The sequence below is a fragment of the Aspergillus campestris genome, assembly GCF_002847485.1.
Source record: "Aspergillus campestris IBT 28561 chromosome Unknown P168scaffold_10, whole genome shotgun sequence".
NCBI lineage: Eukaryota > Fungi > Ascomycota > Eurotiomycetes > Eurotiales > Aspergillaceae > Aspergillus > Aspergillus campestris.
Window position 1 is genome coordinate 35629 of NW_020194345.1, and position 24286 is coordinate 59914.

The following is a 24286-nucleotide window of genomic DNA, read 5'->3' on the forward strand; positions in this document are numbered from 1 at the left end:
AATAATAAGTAAAAAAGAATAATGAATATAATAATAATTAAAAAGTATATTAAATAATAATCCAAATCTAATCAGGTTAGATAGTATAAAAAAATAAAAAAAATAAAAGATGATTAAGTAACACATTGCCATCTAGCAGTGTGCTTATACTATATATAGGTAAGTTCATTGAGAATGAGCAGAGTAGCACTTCACTTAATTTTGAATAAGAGCCACTTGAGTATGGACAAGCAAGGATAAGATAACAAGGACTATAGTACTACTACAGAAGCACCCTGTCTTACTACTGTGTTCTAATATATGGTCATCCACAAAGCGCAAAACTGTCATGGTATTGTTTGTAGCTGGGTGGTGATCCTTTTCAACATACTGCTGCGGCTATGACTATTTAACTTACTCTAGAGACTGCCGGCTGAGAACCCAGACCAATCCGCCCTGATGATCACTGTACACTCTACCCCCTGGTGGTCAGTCAGCTTTTGGGATGGCTGTTTCCAGTATGCCCTTACTGTCTCCCCCCGACAGCGACAAGCATACTGCATAGACAAGGTAAGATAGGATAATGATGATGGTTACTGTTTCTCCTACTCCTCCTTCATGGCATTCATATTATAGTTGGGGAAGCTGTGATAATGAAAATGATTATTTCTCCTGCTGCTGTTGTATTAAACTGTAACATATTCCTCATTTCAAGGTGCTTTACATTCCAAGTAATTTCCAGCTAGTTTAACTCCATGTGGAGAAGAAAGTATTGACTGATCTGAACTGTCAAGATAACATATCAAAACTGAAATCGAATTAAATTAAGTATCAAGTCGAGAATGTACGGATGCAAGCATGTAATTTACCAACCCATATAGGTCCTCTTTGCATCACTAATATTGTGGCTTTAATGGATGGCTAAATCACGATGGCACATTTTCCTGCCATGCACTTAACTGTGTGATGCCAGGGAAATAATGATGATTGCCATAGGCCGTTTCACAACCAGCTAAGTTTTGTCTTCGATTGTAGTCCATCGGCAACATGTAGCGGTCCTTTCTCACCGATCTGGTCAGGTTCATCGTGGCCTGGTTGTCCGGTATCCCCCATGTTGGCCGAAGATGGGCCACTCTCCTCCGTATATGAAGTAAAAGTTTTGAACCAAAATTCAAGCCCACCCTTATCAAGGTAATGGAGCAACCTTTCATTCTCATGGTTAAGGTCTCGAAGAATCCGGTCTCTTTGCTCTGGACGGAACCGTGATGATATGAGCTCAGAATCCGAATCACTCAAAAGTACATCCCGCGGAGAGAGGGGAACATAAAGAGGTGGATAATTCGGGTCGTTGGTATATCCTGTAAGAAGTGTTATTCGATACGTTCAAATGTGACCGATCCCTTCGCGAGTGCTTACTATCTCTGAGACATAAATTGAGTGTATGAGAAAGCGCGGTATCGTGGAGCAATTGCTCTGACCCGTCGCCCATTTTTTCGACGGTGCACCCTAAGTCCGCCCAGTCATCCTTGATCATGCATCTTCGCCATACCAGTTTCTGTAAAACAAGATGGTAGAGCGGATGTTGCTGAGTAAAATGTCCGAGGCGAATAACTCGTAAAGCAAAGTAAAATTCTTTCCCCAGTAACTCATTCTGACCGTAGGCAGAAACCTCAACAGTATCAATCAATGTCAATAAATCAACAAGTTGGTCAACATTGATGACCTGCCGAGTGATTAATTTGGTAAGTGCATCACCTAAAACTTCATGGAATGACGGTCTCTCTGTAGCAATGCTCTTGCCAAAATGATCAATTGCTAAATCGACCTCGGCCTTTTGATCAATCGCACCTTGCAGTGCGGGCGCAACATAGGCAAACACGACTTCCTGGACCGCACTGATTTCGGCTAAGTCTTCAAGGCGCCTGATATCGTCGTGGGGAGGTGTTTGGCTCGAGGGAGTTTTCTCCCATGCAGCTAGGTTTGCTAGTTTCGCCAACGATAACTCGACGCGATGACTCCATATATCGCCCTCATGCTGGATAGCTAGACGCTCAAGGGACTTCGCGGCAGCGTCATAATCATTCTCACCAATGACACTGTTGATCCAACACAATCGAGAATATGGTGTGTTTTTGCGCAGAAATTGTGTGATGAAAGGCTGAAACCTTTTCATTGAGAATAATATCCCCGCTTGACCCATTGATATTTGTCGCGAGAAAAAGGCGTCGGCCCATGATTCGCCAAATTTGTCGAAATATTGAGAAACCTTGTTGGTGAGCTGCTCTGCCTCAGATTGAGGAGCATTGTGGCTATGCTGCGGTGACTTAGAAGAGATAATTTGGGTTTTTGTTTGATCCTGAAGCTCAATTATGAGCTCTACCAATGCCTCCATGTCCCCGAACTTTTCAGCCAAAGCGATGGCATCTCCTAGCTGCCCAATTCCCGCTAGCTTAAAAAGTTGCCACTTACGGTGCTTGACATGCGCGCGTTCTGCGGTAATGCTCTCGTCATCCATCTTTGTATTCCCCTGGGCAGCCAGCCACCGCATTCGCTCCGAGTGCATTTGACCCAATACACGAAGTTGCCTGGCGCAGTTTTTTGAAATTTTTCGTAAGCTCTCAGGGGCTTCGCATGTAGACATTTGCTGTATCCACGCCCTGCAGCTATCGAGTTCCAAATCCAGGAGATGCCCGGTTTCAACGTAGCTGATGCCTCGCGACGTCCAGAATTCCGGGAGACCGCTGTAGGAGTCTATATAGACACCGTCTTCCAGATACCCGTCATTGAGTCCGTATTGGCTAGCATGCTCATCACGGTAGCGAAAAGCTGTCTCTAATACAGCCAAAGAAAGTTCGCTAGCATCTAATATTTGGTCTGCTGCTTTTCGACCTTGTCTTGGTTGCTGTCCCTTATGTGGCCTGATGGCATTTGAAATCCATGGAACAATGTGTTCCATTCTGAAGGTATCATGAAGGAACCAGTGGCGTACTGGATCACTCTCGCCGGCGCGTTCATCCAATTTCGTTTTGAACTTTTCGCTCATCAACCCTATAACATGGGCTAAAAACGTGGGTTCTCTGCCTTGAGATTTTCGGGCAGCTTCCTCTAACTTCCACATTGATCGTTGAGCTGCAAGCTTTTCGGCACTCCATAGCAATTCCCACCATGTTTGGCGGTCAAAGTTTTTGTTTTGTTGTTTGAGAAGACTCGCAAGGTCATCTATGGCTTTCGCTCGTAGCCTTAAATTCTGGTCCAGAGAGATTGCTGTCCTAGGGATAAATCGAGATGTTGATTGAAGCAAATCTTTGCAGATTTCCAGGGCCGCTTGCTCAATTTCTTTGGCAGAGAAATCCAAGCAGCTCTTGTTGGCCAAGTTTAAGGGGTTATCCGACATCGTACCATAGAAAATAGCCTGCTCAAGCTTATCTTTCGCTGAAACTTGAGCGTCTTCTATGTCACTCCCAGACTTTTTGCGAGGTGAAGTTGTGATACGAACAACACCAAATTCTCGAATCATCAGAAGGCAGCCACAGAATGATTCATCATTGTTTTGGGCTTCGACTCCATTTCCCAGGATATCGTACTCCTTGCCGGAACGGAAGACAATAGAGTCATACAACGAAGGTCTTTGTTGGTTGGGGTCAAGCAGAAGGTGCGAAGTGGGTGACTCTTTGGGCCCAGCCAACGACAGTAGTGTGACCGACTGGTTGGCTATAATGAATGCAGTGTCTCCTGGCGCCGGAAGAAGCAATTTCACACCGGTATCTTCGCTGTTGTGATGCAGAGTGACCGTGTTGGTTGATATTACATCGATATTCTCCGAAAGCAGAATCTGCATCAGACAGAGGTTTGTCGAAGATGCCCCTCGAGGCGGGGCTAATATAGCACATATCTGCCACGATTCCGGATCACTTTTCTGCCTGTCTGACGTGATATGGTTGCCGGGTGAGAATGTGAAATCCAGCACCCTAAAGTCAGGCTCACCGGCTCCATTCACATACTTCGGCCCAAGAAACTGGCACAATTTATGCTTAGCATCGAACTGCCTTTTCAGCACACAGCCATTGTTCCAATGTGTGTCCCAGATCTCGAAAACGCCGCTGGAGGTGGCAATTAAAATGTCTCGTTGTCCCCGTTGGCGCGAATCGCCGGCGCGAACAGCACTAACATCTTTTCTCCAGAATCCTCCGCCGAAAACATTTTTAATGCCGCCGAGTAGCCCAGTCTTCACATTGCTCCCTGACGAAGAGCGCAGAAAGTTCACAATCACTGCTGCTTTCCCTTGTGTATCTCTGAACGTTACATGGGCAACTCGTCCGGATGAAAAGGTGACGACAACGCCCGAAGGCTCCCCGTTTACAATGTCAACAACATGTTCACCCGAGAGTAAGTTGTGTATTTGTCCGTGGATACCAGAGGGCCTCTGTCTCGGCAATCCTAACGACGCCGCGCTCGACATCGTTTCCCAGTATATGATTTTCCCTGAGTAAGGCATGACTATCATCAACCCAGGAATATCGGACGTGGCTGCCGAGAGCAGAACTCCGAAAGGCACGGCTTCACTGGGTTCTCTGCAGGGTTCGGGTATAGTAAGAGTGAAGATGTCCGCTGGAGAAGGGGAGGAGGTAGCCGAATATGGCCATGTTATTGCGTGCGATTTGGTCATGGCCAATGCATATTCATGACCTTCCCCGAAGAAACACCTTATGGGCTCTGTATTCACGAGTTTGAAAGGTTAGAATGATAGAATACAACCCAACAAATCCTCTCTCTTTAAGTTATATCCATTCAAAGGCAAGACTTGCCTGTGTGTAAACTTCGAATTGCCTCTGGGAGGGAAGGTAATTGAGAGACTGTGTAAAAATCTGTTTTTGACTACATCGCGGTGTCAGTGATTATTCGACCAAGGGATCAGGAACTGAAAAAACAAACCAAAACAACCGTCCCGTCGTTCTCCGTTTCTCGCCTTTCCTGTTCCCTAAGAACCCTTATTGGAATATCCTTCAAACCAGCAGCATTGTGCTCGGCAGTCGACCTCAAATCTGTCAGGTTGTTCGACGCATGCTCTTGGACTCTTTCCTGGGCAATAGAGCTGGTCTGGCTCAGCGACGGTAGTTCGTGACTGTCATAGCGCAAAGCAGAGCGCTGTCTTTTAGCTCTTGGCGGCTTGTCCGCATCATCAAGACTTGTACGTTGGCGCCTTCGAGTACTGCGTATAGAATCCGTTGATGAATGTGAAACCTTCGGGACGAACATTGTTCAATTTGGGCTGAATGATACGTAACAGGACCGAAACTGTAGTTTATCTTGTTTGAGAAATGGTAGAACAACAGTAACCGAAGAAGAGAAGGAGGTTTGGGATAGATAAGGGAGATCATACGCAAGAACTTAGGTGCAAGCTCAACGGTCATCCAGTCGTGTATAATGTTATCAACCGGACGTACATAATACAACGTTTGTCTTGCGAGCGGATACTTGTGCTAAGGCAACATCTTGATGAAAATAAGATCGCCATGTCACGTGACTGAGCTTGTCATCATAAGGGTTTCAAACAAACAAACAGCTAGCGCAAACAAACCGGTAGCACCACTGGGGCGGCACAACCTTAAAATATGTCCTGGTATAGTCTCCCTCATTTTCACTGTATGACAGAGGGTAACTGACATCTCACTTTCTAGATTTCCGTCTGGCCTCCTCTTAAGCAGTGCTCATTATGAACTTGACGCAACGGTAGCCAAGCCGTCTTAGGATTCACCTAAACATCATTCCAGCATTTACTCTGTAAATAGCCAACCGGACTATTGCTTGGCTGACTAGAATAGAGCAGCCGGAAAAGTACAGCGTATGGGGGCTAAGAAACCTGGTGCTCTTTCGCCGAGATTCCAAGCGACCTGAGGGGCCATACTAGTCCTAAGCAATTATCTAGGGAACCATAGTGCCTAACCTACTCCGTATACTGTAATACAACTAACTGTACTCCGTACACTAACTAACTATAGATAAATAGATTACCCGGCTTATTAATTATTTTGCACGTGATAAAGTCTTGTTCTGTTGTACGCTCACCCACAAGCATGCGTGGGTATATACATATATCCAATGGCATGGCACACCCTTCATTGTCTTGCATTTGACCTCATGATTTACAGCAACATAATGCCCATAAACTCGACTGAAAGTGGCTTTGTAATAAAACAATGGGCCCCTCTTTATGAATATCAATAAGAAAAAGAGACAGAAAGAAAATGCTCGCAGCTCTTGCTCAGTCCAAGTACACCTCAGCTCTCAGAGTCCCATGGCACCATTACCCCTGTGCACATTATAGTCTACAGTATCGGAGACTTCATGGCACGGTCTCTTGCGCACATAGCGCCATGCGGACCGCGCTCTTTTTTCCTGGTAAGGATTCTCAATTTATCTCAACGTTAACCAGTGAATTAACATGGATTCATAGGCCATGGGGTGCAACGTGTGGGAATGGCCAAACCCTGGGTTGACGGTTTCCCCACTCTTGCCAACCGCTTTTTGGATGAGATGGATAGCATTTTGGGATTTCGGCTCTCTCGGATTATCTCCGAGGGTCCAAATTCAGAACTTAACAAGACCGAGAATACCCAGCCTGCTATAATGGCAACATCGATACTAATACTTCGTATACTCGAAGAGCATTATGGATTCGATACGAGATCCCGTGTGAACGTTACACTTGGGCACAGTCTAGGGGAATTTTCTGCGTTGGTTGCTGGCGGTTACCTTGATTTCAGTGACGCATTGCGCCTTGTTCGACGTCGCGCAGTGATAATGGCACAGTGTACGCAGCGTGTCTCCGAAGCATACGGCGGAGATTATGGCATGGTAGCACTTGTATGTGAGCCAGATCATATGGATGGATTGCTTGCAGCCACCCGGGAGTTCCTCAACTTGGCACCCTCCGCTTGGACGGATGATTCAACTTCCGGGTCACCCTCTATCCAACAGGTCATGCTTGCAAATATCAACTCCAGGAATCAGATTGTACTCAGTGGGAGCATTGAAAAGATAAGGACACTCTTAATACAGCTTCGTCAATTTGGAGGTCATGATCCGCGTGCCGTGCGACTGAAGAGCGAAAGTCCATTCCACAATCCTATAATGGCCCCCGCGGCATGTTATATGAGACATGCATTGGAGCAAATAGACCTTAATTTTCCTGCGCATTTCCCTTGCATATCGAATGTTTCCGGCTTACCCTTTAGCTCTAGGAGCGAGCTCAAAAGGCTTTTGTCGGAGCAATGTGTTGAAACAGTGAGATGGTGGGACAGTGTTCGATATCTAGATATTGAACAAGGAGTCAAGCGGTGGATTGGCATAGGACCTGGGAAGGTTGGCAGAAATCTAGTTGGAAAGGAAGTAGGGAAAGTTATGGCAAAAGGCGGCGGTGTTTGGGCTGTTTGCGACCCTCGTGAGCTCGAGGCTATATTATATTCTTTGGAACAGACAGAACACGATTATTGAGGACTGTCCCCTATAGGAGAAATCATAAGCGTTAGGTACCATAATGGCAACGATTTCACTGACTCGCGTCTTGAGCTGCTTATTCCCACTGCCACTTTCCTGTTGTTCCCGCGACTTGGCGATTCTGGGTACGGTATTCAATGTTGGTGCACCGGTCCATTGCTTAGCTAGATAAACAAGCAACCCCTCTAATCTATAGACAATTTCTCATGCTCGAAAATTGATCTAGATTATACATTTGTTGGCCCTGCAACGTGAATTGTACATTATAGAGAGCTAACGCCTGGCACCCAAGATTCACCAATCCGTTTAACTTCCGCGACAAACTTCTTATCGGTGATCTGTAAGACATCAGGCGCCGCGAAAGCTGACTTGGAAATAGGATTGTGAGCATCTGGGAGATAGAACGGATTTTGTAGCAGCCGAATGTACGCGGTCTGCAAACACCGAAACACCTATAAACACTATGGTTAGTCCTGATTCTTCTCAAAAGACCACGTGCTAAGGCTGGTACAAGTAACAAGGTCTACCAACAGGTTTGAGATCCGATTCTTTAACGGTAGGCCCGTTGATTCCCTTGGTGCCTTCCATTTCAGAGTTTCTTGATTGGCCTAATAGGTCGATTATAACTAGGAATTTCACACCAGTAGTTGTCAGCCAACCGTAAGCTGCGAGGCGCTCATCCATGGCATAGAGAAGTCCTAGGTCTTGGTCTATCGACGTCTGCTTTTGGCGTATTTCAAAAATGTCCAGACATGAATTTAAAATAAAGGAGAAATCGATGTTATGGTTTCCATATGGGGGAAATAACGAGATATGCAGTGGATTGTCCTTGAATGTGTTAGCATCGACTTTACTAACTAGTAGCTGGACATGGAGAGGGTATCATACAGCTTTCCCAATTACTCCAATGCAAGCAATCCTTGGTTCCGGCATTCTGCCCTCCTACTTTCTGTTCACCCGTTGGAGTTCAATTGGACAAGTGGACGTGAGAAAGGGTCTTAATGCGCTCGCTAGAGGTGATGTATCCTTATCCGTGGACTGTACACTGGTCGCGGATTTGGAGATTTCGGAGCGCCTAATTTGGTACCAAGCAGATAAGAAAGCAAATCCAGGACCTTACGTAGACGTCACTTAGCAAAAGAATTCGGAGTCCCGTAGTCCTGAAACAAGAACACTTACCTACGTTGCTTCCAAAAGGCACCAAGTAATCAAGAACCCGGGGCGATGTTCATAGGGGTCGTTTTACAGGATTTCCTATCCCTGTGCTGTTAAGTCCACTTTGTCCACTGTGCCTTATATGCTGATTGAGCACTGACAAGTAGTTGCAGTATGGAGTAGATACTTGGGCCAGCCCAGGATTTGCGCCTCACGGAACTACCTCGAGAGTACGGATCCCTTAGGTCCCCTTGACATATGGAATCTCCGAGCTAACTACAACCCAAGCCGCTTAGTGTTCATCTGGGTCACGGAGGAGTGGCACTGAGCCTGCTAGCCAATGAAATAATAGCAAATGTATATTACGTAGATAATGTGTTAAGCTTGATACAAAAATTGTGTATTTAATTGAAATACATGGTATTACTTACATCTTTGGGGGAAATGTTGCAGCATTGATAATGTAATACACAAATATAACAATACAAGAAGATCTTTGTATCAGTATCATTACACCAGGCACTCCGCTGAAACTCCGCTCAATGTGAAGTCTTCCGTGATACTGCAATCCCATTATTCTATCTCATTGCCACATTGGCTTCCCAAGTTACTATAGCCTTGATTGTTAGGAAGTACCATTTGGATTTCTCTACAAAATCCTCTAGGATGCTTCCCTTCACTAGAAGCACCGCTTTGGGTGCTCGCAATGGTAGGTATCTATTCTCATTCTCCCCGGCCTGGGTTGAGCACTCACACACCGGACAGTGCGTCCCAACCTTATAGCTTATAGCGCTCGAATTCGACCGATTGCTCTGCTGTCTACCTCAGCAACCAAATCAGCGACAGCACTTGAGCAACATGGGCAATCTGGGCAGTCTCTTTCCGCATCTGGCAAGATAAGGAAGGAGGTTCCTCTCCCAAGTCAGGAAAAGAAAGAGGGTGCGATGCAATACGTCCTGTACGAAACCTTTGCTCTGCACTATTCGGCTTCTTATTCATGGAAATCTAACCACGACTGATTAGGACTACGCTCGATCAAGTTGCTAATTGGGCACGCCAAAGTTCCTTGTGGCCCATGACATTTGGGCTTGCCTGTTGCGCTATTGAGATGATGCATTTATCTACACCGAGATACGATCAGGATCGCCTTGGAATCATTTTCAGAGCGTCGCCCCGACAGTCAGATGTGATGATCGTTGCTGGCACTTTGACAAACAAGATGGCACCGGCTCTCAGACAAGTTTATGATCAGATGCCGGATCCCCGATGGGTCATCAGCATGGGCAGCTGTGCAAATGGCGGCGGCTACTACCACTATAGTTACTCTGTTGTCCGTGGATGTGATCGAATTGTCCCCGTTGACGTTTATGTCCCAGGATGTACGCAAGCCCTCTCTAACCTGCCATTCATGATATGAATATTAGCTGACTGATAAAATAAAGGCCCCCCTACCTCCGAGGCGCTCATGTACGGAATCTTCCAACTTCAGAAAAAGATGAGACATACCCGTATCACACGCATGTGGTATCGTCGTTAGACGCGCTGTTCGAGCAGCTCTACTTTATCAGCGGCCTGAAGACGCCTTATCACTATCAAGATATGCTACGCTGTTGCTTGTCAGTCCCAGATACAGTACCAAATATTTTGACACTTCTATCCTGTGCATCTTCTGTATCACTATCGTTTATCTTTTCTTGTTTCTAGTATGTATACCTGTCAATGATCTTCGTGAGTCCTTTCAACGGGTATTACTATAGACTGCAATCTTGTCCAGTTTCTCCTTCCCTTATATTACCAGTAGTCAATCTGTTGGCAACCTGGTACTGAAGGGCGTGTATTGCATATGACTTGTCAATGGAGACGCTATACACATGTTTTTCCATCCGTAATCCTCCACAGATCCATAAAATTTATAACTATTCCTCTGTCCCGGGAATATGCTGATATTTTTTGACACGTGTATTTTGCTGTCGTATGGCGGTGCTTTTTCAATGACTTGTTCATTCGTCTGTTGGTCAGATGGCTTCTGTGGTAACGATATGCTCCAAACCCAAGTAGGTAGTTAGTGATGGCGAGGTGGCAAGCGTGAGTTTATAGATCGACTAGGCGCGCGGGTCTAAATCATATTGATTAATTCAGCAGCACTAACACAGTAATCTCCAATCCGCCTATGTGTTTTTCCATGAAATGGTCTATGGATCGCATGTTACGTTGTTTCTTGATGGAAAATATAATAACAGGGATTCCAATACTTAAAAGTTTAGATACTGCGTAGGTAGTCATCGGTTCTTTTTGATGGGACCAATGCAGCTTACACCGGCTGATAGTATTTTATCAGGGGAACGCATCTATGGAACTTGTCTCATCCCTGGGCATGGTAGGTCCGTCCTATGTCAGGGCATACTCCAGAAGCCCTAGTAGATTCCCATGTCATAGATATGACGGGTTGGCCTCGTTAGAGTCTCAGCCCTTTGTTTAATTCACGGTCTTGATTTGTACACTCCAAATTCCCAATTAATGTTCAGCTATATCTTCTGTTGGCGACCTGGTTCACACAGAAGCTTTCTTGTCGGCAATACTATTACAAAGGAAATCAGATCTTGCTACAACCTGGTAACATGGAACTATAAATGATACTATAGATCCTCATGGGGTATATCTGAACCTCCTTCTCTGTGTTCAAAGACGAGAGAAAGGAAGTTACAGGGTGTACTTGGGAACTGGTGGTTTCTGAGTTACATTAGCTATGACGCATGTAGATAAAATTGAATGAACTTTGAACAGTATATCAATATAGTTATATCTAGCATCTTCAATAGAAAGGTCTAATGTCTCTGAATAGTATATTGAAGGCTAAAACAATGCATACACCCCTGCGCCCATCTATCAATATAGGTAAATGACTTCTTCAATAATGCAACATGTGTAGCTCCAATAGAGTAAAATGCTACTGTAGACTATTGGCAATCAATCTTCATAGAAAGTATCCAAAGACAATGTTACAATTAGAAATCAACTGCCTTGAACCATAATTATCTGTTTACAAAAGCTGTGAAGCTAGAACAGAAAATCTTAAACATACACATAGTCTGTTCAGTTCCATGGAAATGAAAGGGTGTTGTTCTTGAGCTTGATGAATTCCTCAGAAAAGGGCCAGGAAACTAAGTAGAAGCATAAAGAGCATCGGAAGAAGTAAATGTAATGATAATATAATCCAGATAGTCTATAGTAACTAATAGGTACTGAAGGAATGTGTTTGTTATCACATTGACTCTGCTTCTACTTGTTTTTTTATGTTCCAAAAAGAAACCACACACATGCTGAAATTATCATTTGGGATATAAATTATCATCTATAACTGAGGTTTGCTAGAATCAACAATCTAAATACCACTGAGCAGTTCTATATACACTGTGAGTGAATTTTTGGTTCTGTGAATTTTTGGTTCTAGACCATCATAAGATTAGGAGGGGTTTTCAATGTTCTGATCCTCGGGATGTCATGGCTGGAAGGTAAAAAGAGCCTTGGCTGAATGTAATTGCTTTACAAAGTCCCCGAAGTATCTACACGCAAATGAGAATAATATGTAGGTAAAATCGTCGGTCAAGTGAGTGGGCCTGGGTGCTCTATCAGCAGCCTAGCTCTTTAGCCTGGAGTGTTAGATAGTTAATAGATAATTCATTGGCATTATTACAGATTTTCGTAATTCTGTACGGACCGCCGCTAGTACATAGATATGGTGTAGTAGGTAAGGTACCTAGGTAATGTACCGCCTCGGTACGATATTACTAGCCTGGTGTATCTACTTTTTTTTTTCTTCCGATTCTAAAAACTTTCTTCCCTCAGGTTTTGAACCTAGGCACTAGATATCTTTATCTTCAACGCCCAGGGATATTCAACATGACAGAACATGATTCTGGTCGTACTGACAGCGTTGCAGAAATTTCTCGTTCAACATCAGCTTCTCTCAATTCTGCATTATCCACACCCTGGACCTTCTTTCATCCCACAACTGAGCTCCAAGCGTCTATAACCGGATTGGCCAAACATTTTCTGGACCCTCTTGCTCTTTCAATAAGCAAAAACCACGAATTTCAGCAAACGCGGACGAAAAAACGCAAACGGTCCAAGGCCGATTCAGGCTTTGAGGATCACTCTTTACAATTACAGCAGCTCTATGTGGAAGGGTTCAGTCCCGAACAAATCTGGGAACAAGCACTGAGAATACTTGATTCGGCGGATCGGTGGCTTGAGAGTGATTACGTCGAGAATACTCGCCATGCACAACTACCCGGAATAGGAAAGGCCGAATTGGACTATGCGACAGTGGATAGTAACAACTCGGAAGATAGCGAATTGGCGAGTCTTCCAGATAGCCACTCCGATGACTCGGCTACCAGTGATGAAGAACCCGCCGAAGATTCTTACTCGGAGATTACAGACGCGTCTGATGATGACAACTTGGATCGTCATGAGGGTTTTGACGAACCTTCAGATGAAGATGCCGCCTCTAACGAATCTAGTAAACGTGGTAATGATTTCCACACATACACCGAGGACGCCTTTGGACTGAACGATGGATTCTTTTCCATTGATGATTTCAATAGACAAACAGACGTCTTGGAAAGACAAGACATCAAAGGAGGCCCGGCTGATATGGAGAGCGATGAGGAGGACATCAATTGGGATGCTGATCCCTCCACTGAAGGCTCGGGGCTGGCCCCGAGGAGAAGAGCCATGCCCGAAAAAATGACGATGGACGAAGATGTTATGGACGACAGTGAGGAAGAAGGGCCGACATTTGATAGCGCCAACATCGAGGATGATTCGGATTCGTCAGAAGTCGATTTGCATAATAATTCACTAGAGGAAACAGGGTGGACAAATACCAGTGACATCAAATACGCTGATTTTTTCGCACCACCTCCTCGAAAAGTGTCGGTCAAAGATTCAAGACCGTTGCCGAAGTCTCAGCCAAGTACAACAATTGATGATAACGACATCGACAGGGCAATCGGTGATGTTCGACGTGATTTGCTTGAAGAAGACGATGAGGATTCCGGTGAAGACAGTGGAACTCCTAACGATGGGGTGGATGGCCCTCAAACCCAACGATCGTCTCACGAGAAACAGCGGGCACGCATCGCCGATGAGATTCGTCGTCTTGAAACCGCCAACGTTGCGAAGAAGGAGTGGATGCTTTCCGGAGAAGCTAGAGCCGTTGAGAGACCAATCAATTCTCTCATTGAAGAAGATTTGGAGTTTGAAAAAATAGGAAAGCCTGTCCCGGTCATTACTGCAGAAATTTCTGGCGATATTGAAGAGCTCATCAAACGTCGGATCGTTGCGAAAGAGTTCGATGAAGTAATCCGTCGCCGGCCCGGTGTCTCTGATGCTCGGGATACGAAGAGAGCGCGGCTCGATATTGACGACACCAAACCCCAACAGAGCCTCGCAGATATCTATGAGACTGATCATGTTCGAGCTACTGATTCTAACTACGTTGATCCAAAGAATCAGAAGTTAATTCGTGATCGCACCGAAATATCGACTTTGTGGAAGGATATCAATTCACAATTGGACACGCTATCCAATTGGCATTACAAACCGAGAACTCCTCAAGCAGACATCAATGTGGTCACAGATGTTGCGACAATCATGATGGAAGACGCCCAGCCTACGACTGGGAGTGCTGTTAACAGCATGGCAACATTGGCGCCACATGAGATTTATGTACCTGGCAGTGACGGCAGAGTTTCTGGGGAGCTTGTTCTGAAGAATGGGGCATCTGTTTCTAAGGACGAAATGTCTCGCGAAGAGAAGGCCCGACTTAGGCGGCGGCAAAAGAAGCAGAATAAGGCGGACGATTCTCAACCCAAGCAGCAAAGCGCTAAAGTTGCTGCAAAAGAGCAAATAATGTCGGATTTGAAAAAGGCCGACGTTAAAGTGATTGGGAAGGAGGGCGAGGTCACAGATATCCATGGCAAACAAACATCTTCAGGGAGGAGGAATGGCGCAGATACACTGAAGCTCTAAGGCCAAGCTGTGTACTTGGGGGAATGCTCGAGCCTTTCATTGGGTTGTGGAATGTGGTTTTGCAAGTCTGCCTGTATCTTCACTCTATTTATCTATTTAATCGCCTGTACCACAATGATCGATCACCTTCCTTACAACCTAGAAGTTACTGCGGTTGCTTCTCCAAAGCTTTATTGTCGTGTTTTGGGCGAATCAAGTAAAGAAAAATGTTTTCACGCCCATAGGCCCCGGCCTCAGGGTCATCACGGACTTCTTCAATGGAGAAAAACTTCTTCGCAAGTTTCATGAAACGAACATCGGCTCGTCTACGCTTTTTGAAGCAAAAGTAGCAAAGGGAGTTGGGTCCGATCAAATCCCGCAGCGTCGCAACCAAGAGAGGAAATGCCGGTTCGAAGTAAACGCAGTCTGCGGCAAGGATGATTGATGGGTGTTTGGGTATGGAAAGAGGAAGTGGCTCCCCCCAGTCCAGTATTGTCGCAGTGACTTGAGAGGATAAATTGTTGAGTCGGATGTTTGTTTCCATCAATGGTAGCATCGGTGCTTGGTCTGTGATATATACTTGGGATAAGCCGATATCGCACCCGCGAGCGACAGCTAGTCCAACAAGTCCACCACCGGCCCCCAACTCAACACTAAAGGATATTAGTAACGAAGCCAGTTAGGAAGACGTCGGAGGCAATGGTCTGCACTGGAGTTTACAAACATGGTTCCCTTGAGATCAGAGCGATGCTGGTTCAACAGGTATTTAGCCAACACCATGCCAGCCGGCCAGAGTTGGCCCCCGCATCCTTCTTTCAGATCTTCCTCAAGAAGTAAAGGTTCTTCCAGAAGCCCGTCAAAGGAAACATTAGTACACCCGGCAGGTTTGCTGTCTCTCGGGGGAACCAATGCTTCACTGACATCGAAGGCTGCCGCATCCGAATCAGTAACATGTTTGTAGTCAGGAATGAGACCTTCCATGGCTAAAGAACTTTGTGATTGCTGGTAATTACTCCAATATCTGTGTTCTGGCCAAAGGTAGAGAGGGCGGCTGATATGGTGGAATTGGGAAAACTTTTCAGCAGATACCAACTAACTAGCACTAGCTTCATGCTATTTTGAATTTTCGATAACCCACCCCGCCTCCACCCGTTATCTTATCTTATCATCCTCCGACTCGTCTTTTTCAACTTGTACTGTAACTATGGGCTTCAATACCCTACATACCTGGTACAATGCAGCCTGCTTTGGGCTCTAACTGACAACCATCCCATTGGATCAGCTAATTCTGGATTATCCTTTCAGTCAGCAAGCATGCAAGCCGAACATGGCTGCCTCTAAAGTACGGGCTTCAAACTAACCTAAACACTGGATTATCTATAACAACGAGTTTATCAGATCTAATGGAACTTACTATTTGGTGAAGATGATAAGGTCCTGATTTCTCATCACACTGATTGGATATTGGTCATCCAATGACCAGAGACGCTCTTCAAACTAATGATCGTACTCGTTCGTACTTGTACCTGATTTGGAACTCCCGCTGTCAGCAATTGTCTACAACTACTGCTAGAGCAATCGCGACAGGGAAAAAGAGTCGAAAAAACCGGACCCCAGCAGTAAAACACGTAATTGGAGTGATCATCTCATTATACAGGGAAACCTGGTCGATTGCGTAGGTAGGTACGTTCCTAGGTAGTAGTAAGCTACGGAGGACCACTACCAAGTCTGCGGGTTGACGTCATTACTAGCTCTCCGGATCTTCCTTGCCGCACCCGTCAATCAAGTAAATGCTGCATGATTGGTGTGCTCAGGATTAAGTCATATACCGGGACGCTGGACCTCATGGGGGTCATTGCCATGCTTTGATACATGTCGTTGGATCATGACGACGTCACTGCCGGCTTAGCTACGATGAAGTGATCCTGCTCCCATTTATGGTCTAAAAAGGCCTTAACATCTCATCGTTCCTATTCTTTCGCATAAGTCTACACCACTATACTTACAGCAACAGACAGCTAAGTATCTACTCCATTAATCAAGATGGCCACTCTTCACTGTAAGTATCATGTTTGCTGGAATATGCTCTATTCCTCCTTGCTATATCCTTGCGAGTGCTTTGACGCTGAGACTTTGATTGCTAGATCTACCTCCCGTGAAGCCCTCGGCTATTGCCATGGGCACGTTCTTCACCCATACTGCTTCTCTCGGCATCCTCGCCCCTGTCTTTGGTGACACCTATCATCGCGCCCAAGCCGCCAACACCAAAGAAGAGTTTATCAAATCTAAAGAGGCTGCCGGGGCCGCGGCAGCCTGGGGTAGTTCTCTGGTCGGGAGTGCTGTGCAGACTTATGGCGTTGCAGCTTTGATCAATGCTACGGGCACCCTAAGCTACAAGGGTGCGGCTTATCTGGGAAGTCTGGTCTTTATGGCTAGTTCTGCTCCAAGCGTATGTACCTTCCTATATCATACTTGACTACGGAAGCTTACTCTGACTTTGATATAACAGCTTATTAGCCACGTCGTCGCCGAGAAGAGGCCCTTCGATACTGTTGCTGTAGGCTTGGTTAGCAGGGTGTTCGAGACCGTTGGACTGAGTCTTTTCCTCACGTGGTGGGGAACACGGACGAATCCCTTTGACTAAACAACCAAACTGATACCTCGCGGTTGGTGTCGTTGAGAGTGCGCGTGTCATATAGTACTCTTACATAGGCCTTTTTGGTTCTACCTGATCATATGTATTTAAGTAGTTGCAGTCTTCAAAATCTCATATCATCTAGTGTTGAGTTTCAAACGCTTCTATTTGAAAAGACTGAGGAGGTTATAAGTACCAATGTAAACGAATACATGAACCCAACCCCAACCACCCCCCCGGGTCTCCCTCATCTTACAAAAAATCCGATACTCACGAGCGCCTATTTTGGACGAAAATTAGCATGGAAACAAGCTGGTGCCTATCTTTTACAACAGCGCGACGCTCACAGTTGGGGGCAAATTTTACATTAATCTTGAATCCGAGCCGAGGTCATGATTCATGCTGTCCTCCTATATCGAATAGACATGCAGGTGCACTCTAAATTGAATGGTGTTTTAAGTAAATGACGTAGACAAAGTAGATTATTACTGGTAGGGGAATTTATGTCTTACGGACAGCCGTGATTGGCTAGATCTTGCAGCCGCCCAATCTGAAGAAGGTTCAAAGTCTTTCCTGGACAGAAAATGGGAGATCGCGTCGTCTACTAGTAGTGTTAATCGCGTATCCGCACCCATTGTAAGAGAACACTGCGCATCAAGTACGGGGCGAAATTATGAGAGCAAAAAAGGAAGGAAAGAAAGAAAAGGATGCGATAAGAACGGAAGCTAAGCAAAGTTAGGCGGAATATAGACAAGGAACATAAAAAAGTATCGCAAATACATTTAGCCTCTAATGGTAGTAACAGCCCAGCCAGGTGATCAAACAAACGTGCGGCAGGGATACCTTTGGACAAGAGTCAGCACAATACGACCAATTAAGGATGAGGTATACATACACATCAGGATACCCATGATCGTGGTCCAATTGGTATTTAGTCGTCCCGGGAGCCAGGTTGCAAGGCATCGGTGGCAAGCCGTTAGCACCCAAAACGCTCTTCACACCCTTTGTATCCTTCTCGAAAAGCCCAGCCAGTCCACGCTCCTCCCCCTCTTGCTTGACAGTGGTGAGTTGCTTTTCGCCTGCCTCGCCAATCTGGAGAACATTGTCTTTGGAAGCCGCTTGGCTACCCACACTAAGCAGACCAACAACATCCGCCTGGTTGACTTTGCTGATCCTGGGGTAATTCCTCCGAACATCACGCTTCCAATAAGGGTTGTCCGCGATGTCTCCTGCCGGAATGGTGACAGGGTCGTCGTACGACAGAGGGGGCAAAGCCCCGGGGGTCGGAAGGCGATACTGGGAGTTCAAGGGGACACCAGTAGAACGGTTCGGGTCCACGGAAAGCAGGCGACGAATACGCTCCCATATTCCGGTTGACTGAAGGGTGTATTTCTGATCGAAGCTCAGCAACCATGAAATCCATACTCTGGAGCGAGATAATTCCTTACTTGGTTGATAGAGACCGCATTCGAGGCGGCCTTGGCTGCCTTCAAAGCGTTGCGAGCCATGGTCGTATAAGATCCTGTGTTGAGTCTTGTATCAGCATCATGGTAATTCCCAATTGCCGTGCATATAGCTATAGGGTTAGTCCATAGTGCAAAACATACCTCTGTCAAACAGGAGAAGGTTGAATTCGGTTTAGTCGGAGTTATATCCGGAGGGCTCTTTGTGGTCCATCCTCGGAATCAAGAACTTGGTAGTAACATCGGAATCGGGCTGTCTGAACGGATCAGCTATTATCCGATATACCTTTCTAGCGAATAACACCCGCCCCAATATAATGATGTGAGTGCACCTCGAGGATGAAAATAACTCCTTTTGAAACTGGCTAAACATTTGTCTAGGTCAAGTACGTTATTTCTCGATAAATACGGCACTATTGTTGTTCTTTTGGCAATCAATCTGGTCGTAAATTAGTGACGATCGCATCACCACATCTTATATGGAATCAATATAACTCACCCAACCGCCCGTAGATATAACAGTCACTATCTCAATCAAATAAAACCTCATTGTGGCTTCCCAAGTCTACTTATTTTACAATCCAGTTCTCGGTCACGTGTTCTTCCTCTTTGAAGCTTCGATGATCCTGCGGCCTCAGTGTAGTGACTTGTGGTGTGTAACCTGCTAAACAGTTGTACACATCTGTCGAATGCACCCTATATCCAGGATGCATGCATGGATTTGCGGCGTTCCGGTACTATTCCAACAAATGCCTACATAAGCATATGGTATTTTTTTGACTTTATTGTAAAGCATCAGGCTTCTTTCTCTCGCCAAATCCGCATGAGATCCTGCTGCGTAAGCAGCTCAATACAGTTAAAAAAGATTTCGATGTTGCTTATCCGCCCGGACTTGAATACCAAATCAACCTACATATTTCCTACATCTGCTTAACCGCTATTGGACATCGTGGGTACCAACTGCAGCACAGCTTCTAGCGTCGCAGCTGGACCACCGGCCTCCAGAAGAAGAACATCTCCACCTTTGCCTACAGCAAAGACACCTCTTGTCGTCCCTTTGGGGTGTTTCTTGAAACCCAGGGCTGAAATGAGTGTGGAATCACCGTCGCAGAGGAGGGTATATGGCAGTTTTTGCTTGGTTTTGAATGTGGTGTTTGCTTTAGGTGAATCGGCCGACAACCCATAGACAGAGAGCCCCGCGGAAACTAGATTTTGGTAATCATCGCGGAACATGCAGACCTGCTTTGTACCTATTGGCTGTAAGTCAAATTCGACCAGATTTGAAACAAAGTAGACAGGTGATAGAATTGCACCATGGCTGAAAGATATCAAAAGAACGCGCGCTAAAAGAAGCTGTGGGTGGAAATGTAAACTTACAGCCTGGAGTCGAAGCCCGAGGGTAGGTAAATATCACGACACCAGATTTGCTCATATCGACAAGGCTTTTGAGTGTTGTCTTCGCGCCCTCATTCGTCTCGATTTCCCCACCAAAGCCATCTGCAACGATCACATCGCCAACTTTGGGAATGGTCCTAGATACAGTGCTCGAGGCAGTCTCAGCTTTACCCGTTGGCTGTTTTGGTGAAGTCGTAGGTTGTTCTGATTTCTTGCTTTTCTTTATAGGTGCTGGGGTTACTGCCGGGGCCTTTCGCTTTCGTAGTTCAACCATTTTTGTTGGTGTTGGTCACACTGATCGCACGTATGAAATGATAGATGGAGTTTATATTGGGTATTTGACAATCAATGAATTGCTAGAAGTAATTAGCTTGGCAGGATAGATATGCGGCTATGCACCTAGTAGTTAGTAGCGCGTAATAATTAGTACATATTATGTATCTTAGGTAATGGCTGGATTATCAACATGCTCGTGATCATCTGCCTGGGGCCATGGCATTTGATTAGTATTCCTTCTCCACTAGCACTTGAGGTCGAGGCATAATCATATACTTAGTTCGAGGCTTTTATAGTTTCCATAAACCTGTCACTGTTATGCTTACAAATTTGCCTCATTTATTGACTATCTCTACCTTAGAAAGTAAAGTATATGGGTCTTTTGGCACAATGCAAGGTACTCAGTGACAAGAGAGGTTAGTGTGGCTAACAATAACGGTAGTATGCCGGAAAATCCCGGCCCACGGCCGAGCCCCTGCCTTCTCCGTTTGCCCTGGAGCACATGTTACGGGAGGGGAGGAACTCAAACTAGAATTTTCTTTCCCTTTCTGGCCATTCCACTCTTGGTCCATTGCCACTCACACTCATCCTTAACTGGCGCCCTGTACCAAAGTTGAATCATACTTATTTTGTAGCTGAATGTTTGCCTTCGTTTCATATTGGTATATATTTATCTGAACTTGCATCCCATCACACTCGATCGCAGGAAACACACCTTAAACAATAACCAAATCGTCTTTCCTCCTATATGTCTTTCGATATCTATCAGGTTTCCATATTGTGACCATATTCTTTCGACTACTGCTAAGGTCTGATCCGGCATTTGTATCGGAAGCCTTGTTTCAGTTCCCGCCGTATCAGAATCATGAAGGTGTTCTCCTCGGCTTGCACTTTCAATTATTCTTGGGAAGAAGTTTCGACGGCGAACTGGCGCAAGTACTGCCCATGGAATGACAAGTCTACCCATGTTGTGGGGGTTGATACATTATCTCGCACGGTTGACTCCCAGACTGGCATCGTATGTCCTGTCCCTAACCTGGAAAAAGCGACTTTTCTGGTGATATGTTGACTCACATGAGAATTTTAGTTACGGACGGAACGCCTAATCACCTGTTCACAATCTGCACCGCAATGGGTTTCTTCGCTATTCGGAGGCGATGCGACTTCACACGTTTACGAGGTCTCGTATGTTGACCCGGTTTCGAAGAAAGTAACCATGTCCTCGTCCAATCTCACATGGTCCAACCTCCTAAATGTCCGAGAAACCGTTATATATAAGCCATCCATCTCCAACCCATCTTCGATCACGGATTTCAGCCAAGAGGCGAAGATCACTGCGCTTTGCGGCGGGTGGCAGAAAATTAAAAATAAAGTGGAAGAGGCGAGCGTGGAACGATTCAGTCAAAATGCAATCCGGGGCCGTGAGGGGTTTGAGGCTGTCCTCGAGATGAGCCGGCGAGTTTTCAGCGAGCAACGTGAGCTGAACAAAGAGAAACTTCAAATTTGAAGTCTGACACTTCGGTTGGAAGCGTTCTCGATACTGGGCTATGCTCCACCACACCACTCCATATTGAGCATTTGCATACTCGGCACCGGCGTTCATGAACATTCTCAAAAGTCCCATTCATCTCGAGCGCACGGCGTGGCTTGGCGTTTTTTGTTCTCCTTCTCGGGTGTATTTCCATTATGACCTGTTTTTCTGTCGACCCATAGCATCTGTTGTTGTTTTGCAAGCACGGTTTACGATTATGTATTAAGAAAAATAAATAGTACAGTGCGATCTAATAAGATATTAGACAGAAGCAGAAAAGAAGCGTCGACATCTGTATGTTGGTAGACCAACTTGTCACTTCATGTGTTCCCTTAGAGACGGGATCAGAAACAGCTACCATAACATCAACAGGGTCCCATGGTTTGATCAATATTCTGATCGGATCATAATTTAGTGGCCTGGCGGTGTCGATCGTATGACGATCATATTAACCAGTAGATATATACAATTAATGAAATAGAGCACGCCGAAGACAGCCTTTTGCAAACAAATAACAGCACAACTAACCTATGAGGCCTCCCAAAACCACGCGGCTAACACCCGAAACTTCACTTTTAGCATTATTACGGCTTGCGTCTTCGAACTCTCGCACGACTCCCGCCACCATGATCTTTCGAAGTCTTGCATCTGCCTTGGAGAACAATTCGCCCAAAGCAACAGTGCAGATAGAGGGTGTCGACACCAGAGACACAAGCCGTGTATAGCAGTCTATCAACACATCGCAAAGAGTTACGAATGTCTCGAAGTAGTCGGGCTCAAAGGGCAATGATGGTGTCAGCAGATAAGAATATTCTTCCCCAGGAAGAAGTTCTGAAGCTTCCGTGTGGGGGAAGGAGGCGGCAGCGGCGGCCGTAGTAGACGTGGTAGCATTTCCTGCAAGTCCTTTCAGATCCGATGGGTCGCTTGACTGCATGGGTAGCCCGATCTCGGTTGCAGAGCTGGCCCTTCTTGCTTTAGTGCCGGCATGCGCGGCACGTTTGAACATCTGTGGGATACGCGCCCTGGCTAACGTTGAAGACGAGCTCCCATCTGGTGGGTGGACTTGTTGGAAGGCTTCGAATTCAATAAGAAGGGCGTTGAGTGCCCGCAGGTATTCACCAGGTGTCGAACTGACGTCTAGAATCGGTGGGAGTGATAGACCAAGGAGGAGATAATTAATCGCACGACGGGAAAGCTTTCGATGCTCAAAATAAGGAATTCGACCAATATCAGCCCTGGAAAAGTGTACCGTGTTGAACCAATAAATTCGGCCCTCATGACTGGAAAGAAAACAGTTTAGCAGTCGCTCATATTCCCATGCCGTATATAGACGACCAAAAGGGTTGACAATGGAGAATTGCGGGGGAAAGCTTACGCCTTTTTTAGGTAGTCCAGAGTAGAGATTCGTTTCGTAGCCATGTCGTGGATATGCTGATAGATTGCCGCAGCACTCTGTGGCCCGAATGCTCCGCTTCCAGCCGTTAATGGAGGAGGTATGCTGCCAGTCGTGACCTCGTGGCCAATACTGGATTTCGCGGTGTCCCTACGAGACAGGCTCGGGGCGAATGTGGAGGAAATCATGTCTGCTCGTGGCTACCGACAGGGCTCTTTGCGGAGCAGCCTGCTCTCAGAAGGAACTCGAAGCACACAATATGTGGAGATGTGAGCGGCCAAAGCAGCTCGTGCATGTGTTGAGTTGTGGGGTATAGCAAAAGGACCGAAAGTTCTATGCGAAATGCGGGTGAGAATGCGACGAGACCTTCATTGACTAGTCTACCCTTGGCCTGATAAGATCTTGTTCTCCACCTTACCCCTGGGGCTCGCCCATTGTCCTAAATGCAGGTTTTATACACCGTTCATGTAAGGGCTGTCAGTCAAATTTCCAGCTTCTTTGACCTTTTGACATTTTGATAATGAAAAGCAAATACATAAAATCAGGGTGCGATAATCTTTCTCTGTCAAATCTTCTGGTGTCTGGAAGAGCTCAATATATACCAACCAACAGTGTATTTAGACTCTTTATCGAAAAATAATATTAAAAAGATCAAATAAATAAATGAACAACCAAATAAAATGGTATAACTTGTACATAACTACTCTAATTCCCGTAAAGATTTTCTAACTATTGGTTCCTCTTCATTGAACACTTGTAAAACCAGGTATGGAAATATGCATTGGGGCGACCTCCCACACTACATAACTGAGACTACCTCTCCGTATACAGTACTACACTGTGTCTACTAGGTACTCTGTACGTTGTAGGGAAACGAAACATATCAATTCTGTATAATCAATATATACCAAATCGGTTTTTAGGAAGTAGTTTTCGTCAACCCGACA

The 24286-nt window shown here is 45.6% G+C and overlaps 11 protein-coding genes across 11 annotated transcripts; 5 read left to right on the plus strand and 6 right to left on the minus strand.

The window, feature by feature from the left end:
* Positions 1–724: 724 nt before the first annotated feature.
* P168DRAFT_306102 (putative nuclear pore complex subunit Nup133) lies at positions 725–5532 on the minus strand. Its single transcript, XM_024838992.1, has 5 exons — positions 5301–5532; positions 4912–5274; positions 4785–4854; positions 1396–4692; positions 725–1337 (listed from the first exon to the last, which is right to left on the minus strand). The coding sequence occupies exons 2-5, from the start codon at positions 5233–5235 to the stop codon at positions 982–984; spliced, it is 4047 nt and encodes a 1348-aa protein (XP_024690434.1). The 5' UTR covers positions 5236–5274; positions 5301–5532; the 3' UTR covers positions 725–981.
* Positions 5533–6085: 553 nt separating this feature from the next.
* On the plus strand, positions 6086–7480 carry P168DRAFT_256680 (ACP S-malonyltransferase). Its single transcript, XM_024834526.1, has 2 exons — positions 6086–6378; positions 6434–7480. Exons 1-2 carry the CDS (start codon positions 6225–6227, stop codon positions 7471–7473), a joined length of 1194 nt encoding a protein of 397 aa, XP_024690435.1. The 5' UTR covers positions 6086–6224; the 3' UTR covers positions 7474–7480.
* A 126-nt stretch (positions 7481–7606) lies between these two features.
* P168DRAFT_35905 (uncharacterized protein) lies at positions 7607–8884 on the minus strand. The gene is made up of 4 exons (XM_024841898.1): positions 8660–8884; positions 8365–8591; positions 8008–8304; positions 7607–7928 (listed from the first exon to the last, which is right to left on the minus strand). Exons 2-4 carry the CDS (start codon positions 8407–8409, stop codon positions 7740–7742), a joined length of 531 nt encoding a protein of 176 aa, XP_024690436.1. The 5' UTR covers positions 8410–8591; positions 8660–8884; the 3' UTR covers positions 7607–7739.
* A 282-nt stretch (positions 8885–9166) lies between these two features.
* On the plus strand, positions 9167–10512 carry P168DRAFT_328858 (NuoB/complex I 20 kDa subunit family protein). The gene is made up of 4 exons (XM_024841395.1): positions 9167–9340; positions 9397–9589; positions 9655–10010; positions 10074–10512. The coding sequence occupies exons 1-4, from the start codon at positions 9298–9300 to the stop codon at positions 10166–10168; spliced, it is 687 nt and encodes a 228-aa protein (XP_024690437.1). The 5' UTR covers positions 9167–9297; the 3' UTR covers positions 10169–10512.
* Positions 10513–12487: 1975 nt separating this feature from the next.
* On the plus strand, positions 12488–14836 carry P168DRAFT_292001 (rRNA-processing protein MPP10). Its single transcript, XM_024837510.1, has one exon. It carries the CDS (start codon positions 12532–12534, stop codon positions 14665–14667), a length of 2136 nt encoding a protein of 711 aa, XP_024690438.1. The 5' UTR covers positions 12488–12531; the 3' UTR covers positions 14668–14836.
* On the minus strand, positions 14813–15703 carry P168DRAFT_272527 (uncharacterized protein; the record flags this gene model as incomplete). The annotated part of the gene is made up of 2 exons (XM_024835322.1): positions 15371–15703; positions 14813–15299 (listed from the first exon to the last, which is right to left on the minus strand). Exons 1-2 carry the CDS (start codon positions 15625–15627, stop codon positions 14813–14815), a joined length of 744 nt encoding a protein of 247 aa, XP_024690439.1. The 5' UTR covers positions 15628–15703.
* Positions 15704–16466: 763 nt separating this feature from the next.
* Positions 16467–17290, plus strand: P168DRAFT_306105 (DUF1761 domain-containing protein; the record flags this gene model as incomplete). Its single annotated transcript, XM_024838993.1, has 3 exons — positions 16467–16705; positions 16791–17095; positions 17156–17290. The coding sequence occupies exons 1-3, from the start codon at positions 16690–16692 to the stop codon at positions 17288–17290; spliced, it is 456 nt and encodes a 151-aa protein (XP_024690440.1). The 5' UTR covers positions 16467–16689.
* An 809-nt stretch (positions 17291–18099) lies between these two features.
* Positions 18100–18789, minus strand: P168DRAFT_241023 (putative NADH-ubiquinone oxidoreductase 21 kDa subunit; the record flags this gene model as incomplete). The annotated part of the gene is made up of 3 exons (XM_024833745.1): positions 18100–18124; positions 18177–18673; positions 18730–18789. 3 exons carry the CDS (start codon positions 18787–18789, stop codon positions 18100–18102), a joined length of 582 nt encoding a protein of 193 aa, XP_024690441.1.
* A 689-nt stretch (positions 18790–19478) lies between these two features.
* On the minus strand, positions 19479–20668 carry P168DRAFT_306107 (thioredoxin peroxidase DOT5). Its single transcript, XM_024838994.1, has 3 exons — positions 20610–20668; positions 20122–20538; positions 19479–19994 (listed from the first exon to the last, which is right to left on the minus strand). The coding sequence occupies exons 2-3, from the start codon at positions 20411–20413 to the stop codon at positions 19675–19677; spliced, it is 612 nt and encodes a 203-aa protein (XP_024690442.1). The 5' UTR covers positions 20414–20538; positions 20610–20668; the 3' UTR covers positions 19479–19674.
* Positions 20669–20986: 318 nt separating this feature from the next.
* On the plus strand, positions 20987–22221 carry P168DRAFT_312145 (putative mitochondrial protein sorting (Msf1)). The gene is made up of 2 exons (XM_024839552.1): positions 20987–21433; positions 21503–22221. The coding sequence occupies exons 1-2, from the start codon at positions 21281–21283 to the stop codon at positions 21920–21922; spliced, it is 573 nt and encodes a 190-aa protein (XP_024690443.1). The 5' UTR covers positions 20987–21280; the 3' UTR covers positions 21923–22221.
* Positions 22222–22319: 98 nt separating this feature from the next.
* Positions 22320–23673, minus strand: P168DRAFT_272538 (uncharacterized protein). The gene is made up of 2 exons (XM_024835323.1): positions 23322–23673; positions 22320–23226 (listed from the first exon to the last, which is right to left on the minus strand). Exons 1-2 carry the CDS (start codon positions 23525–23527, stop codon positions 22470–22472), a joined length of 963 nt encoding a protein of 320 aa, XP_024690444.1. The 5' UTR covers positions 23528–23673; the 3' UTR covers positions 22320–22469.
* Positions 23674–24286: the final 613 nt, after the last annotated feature.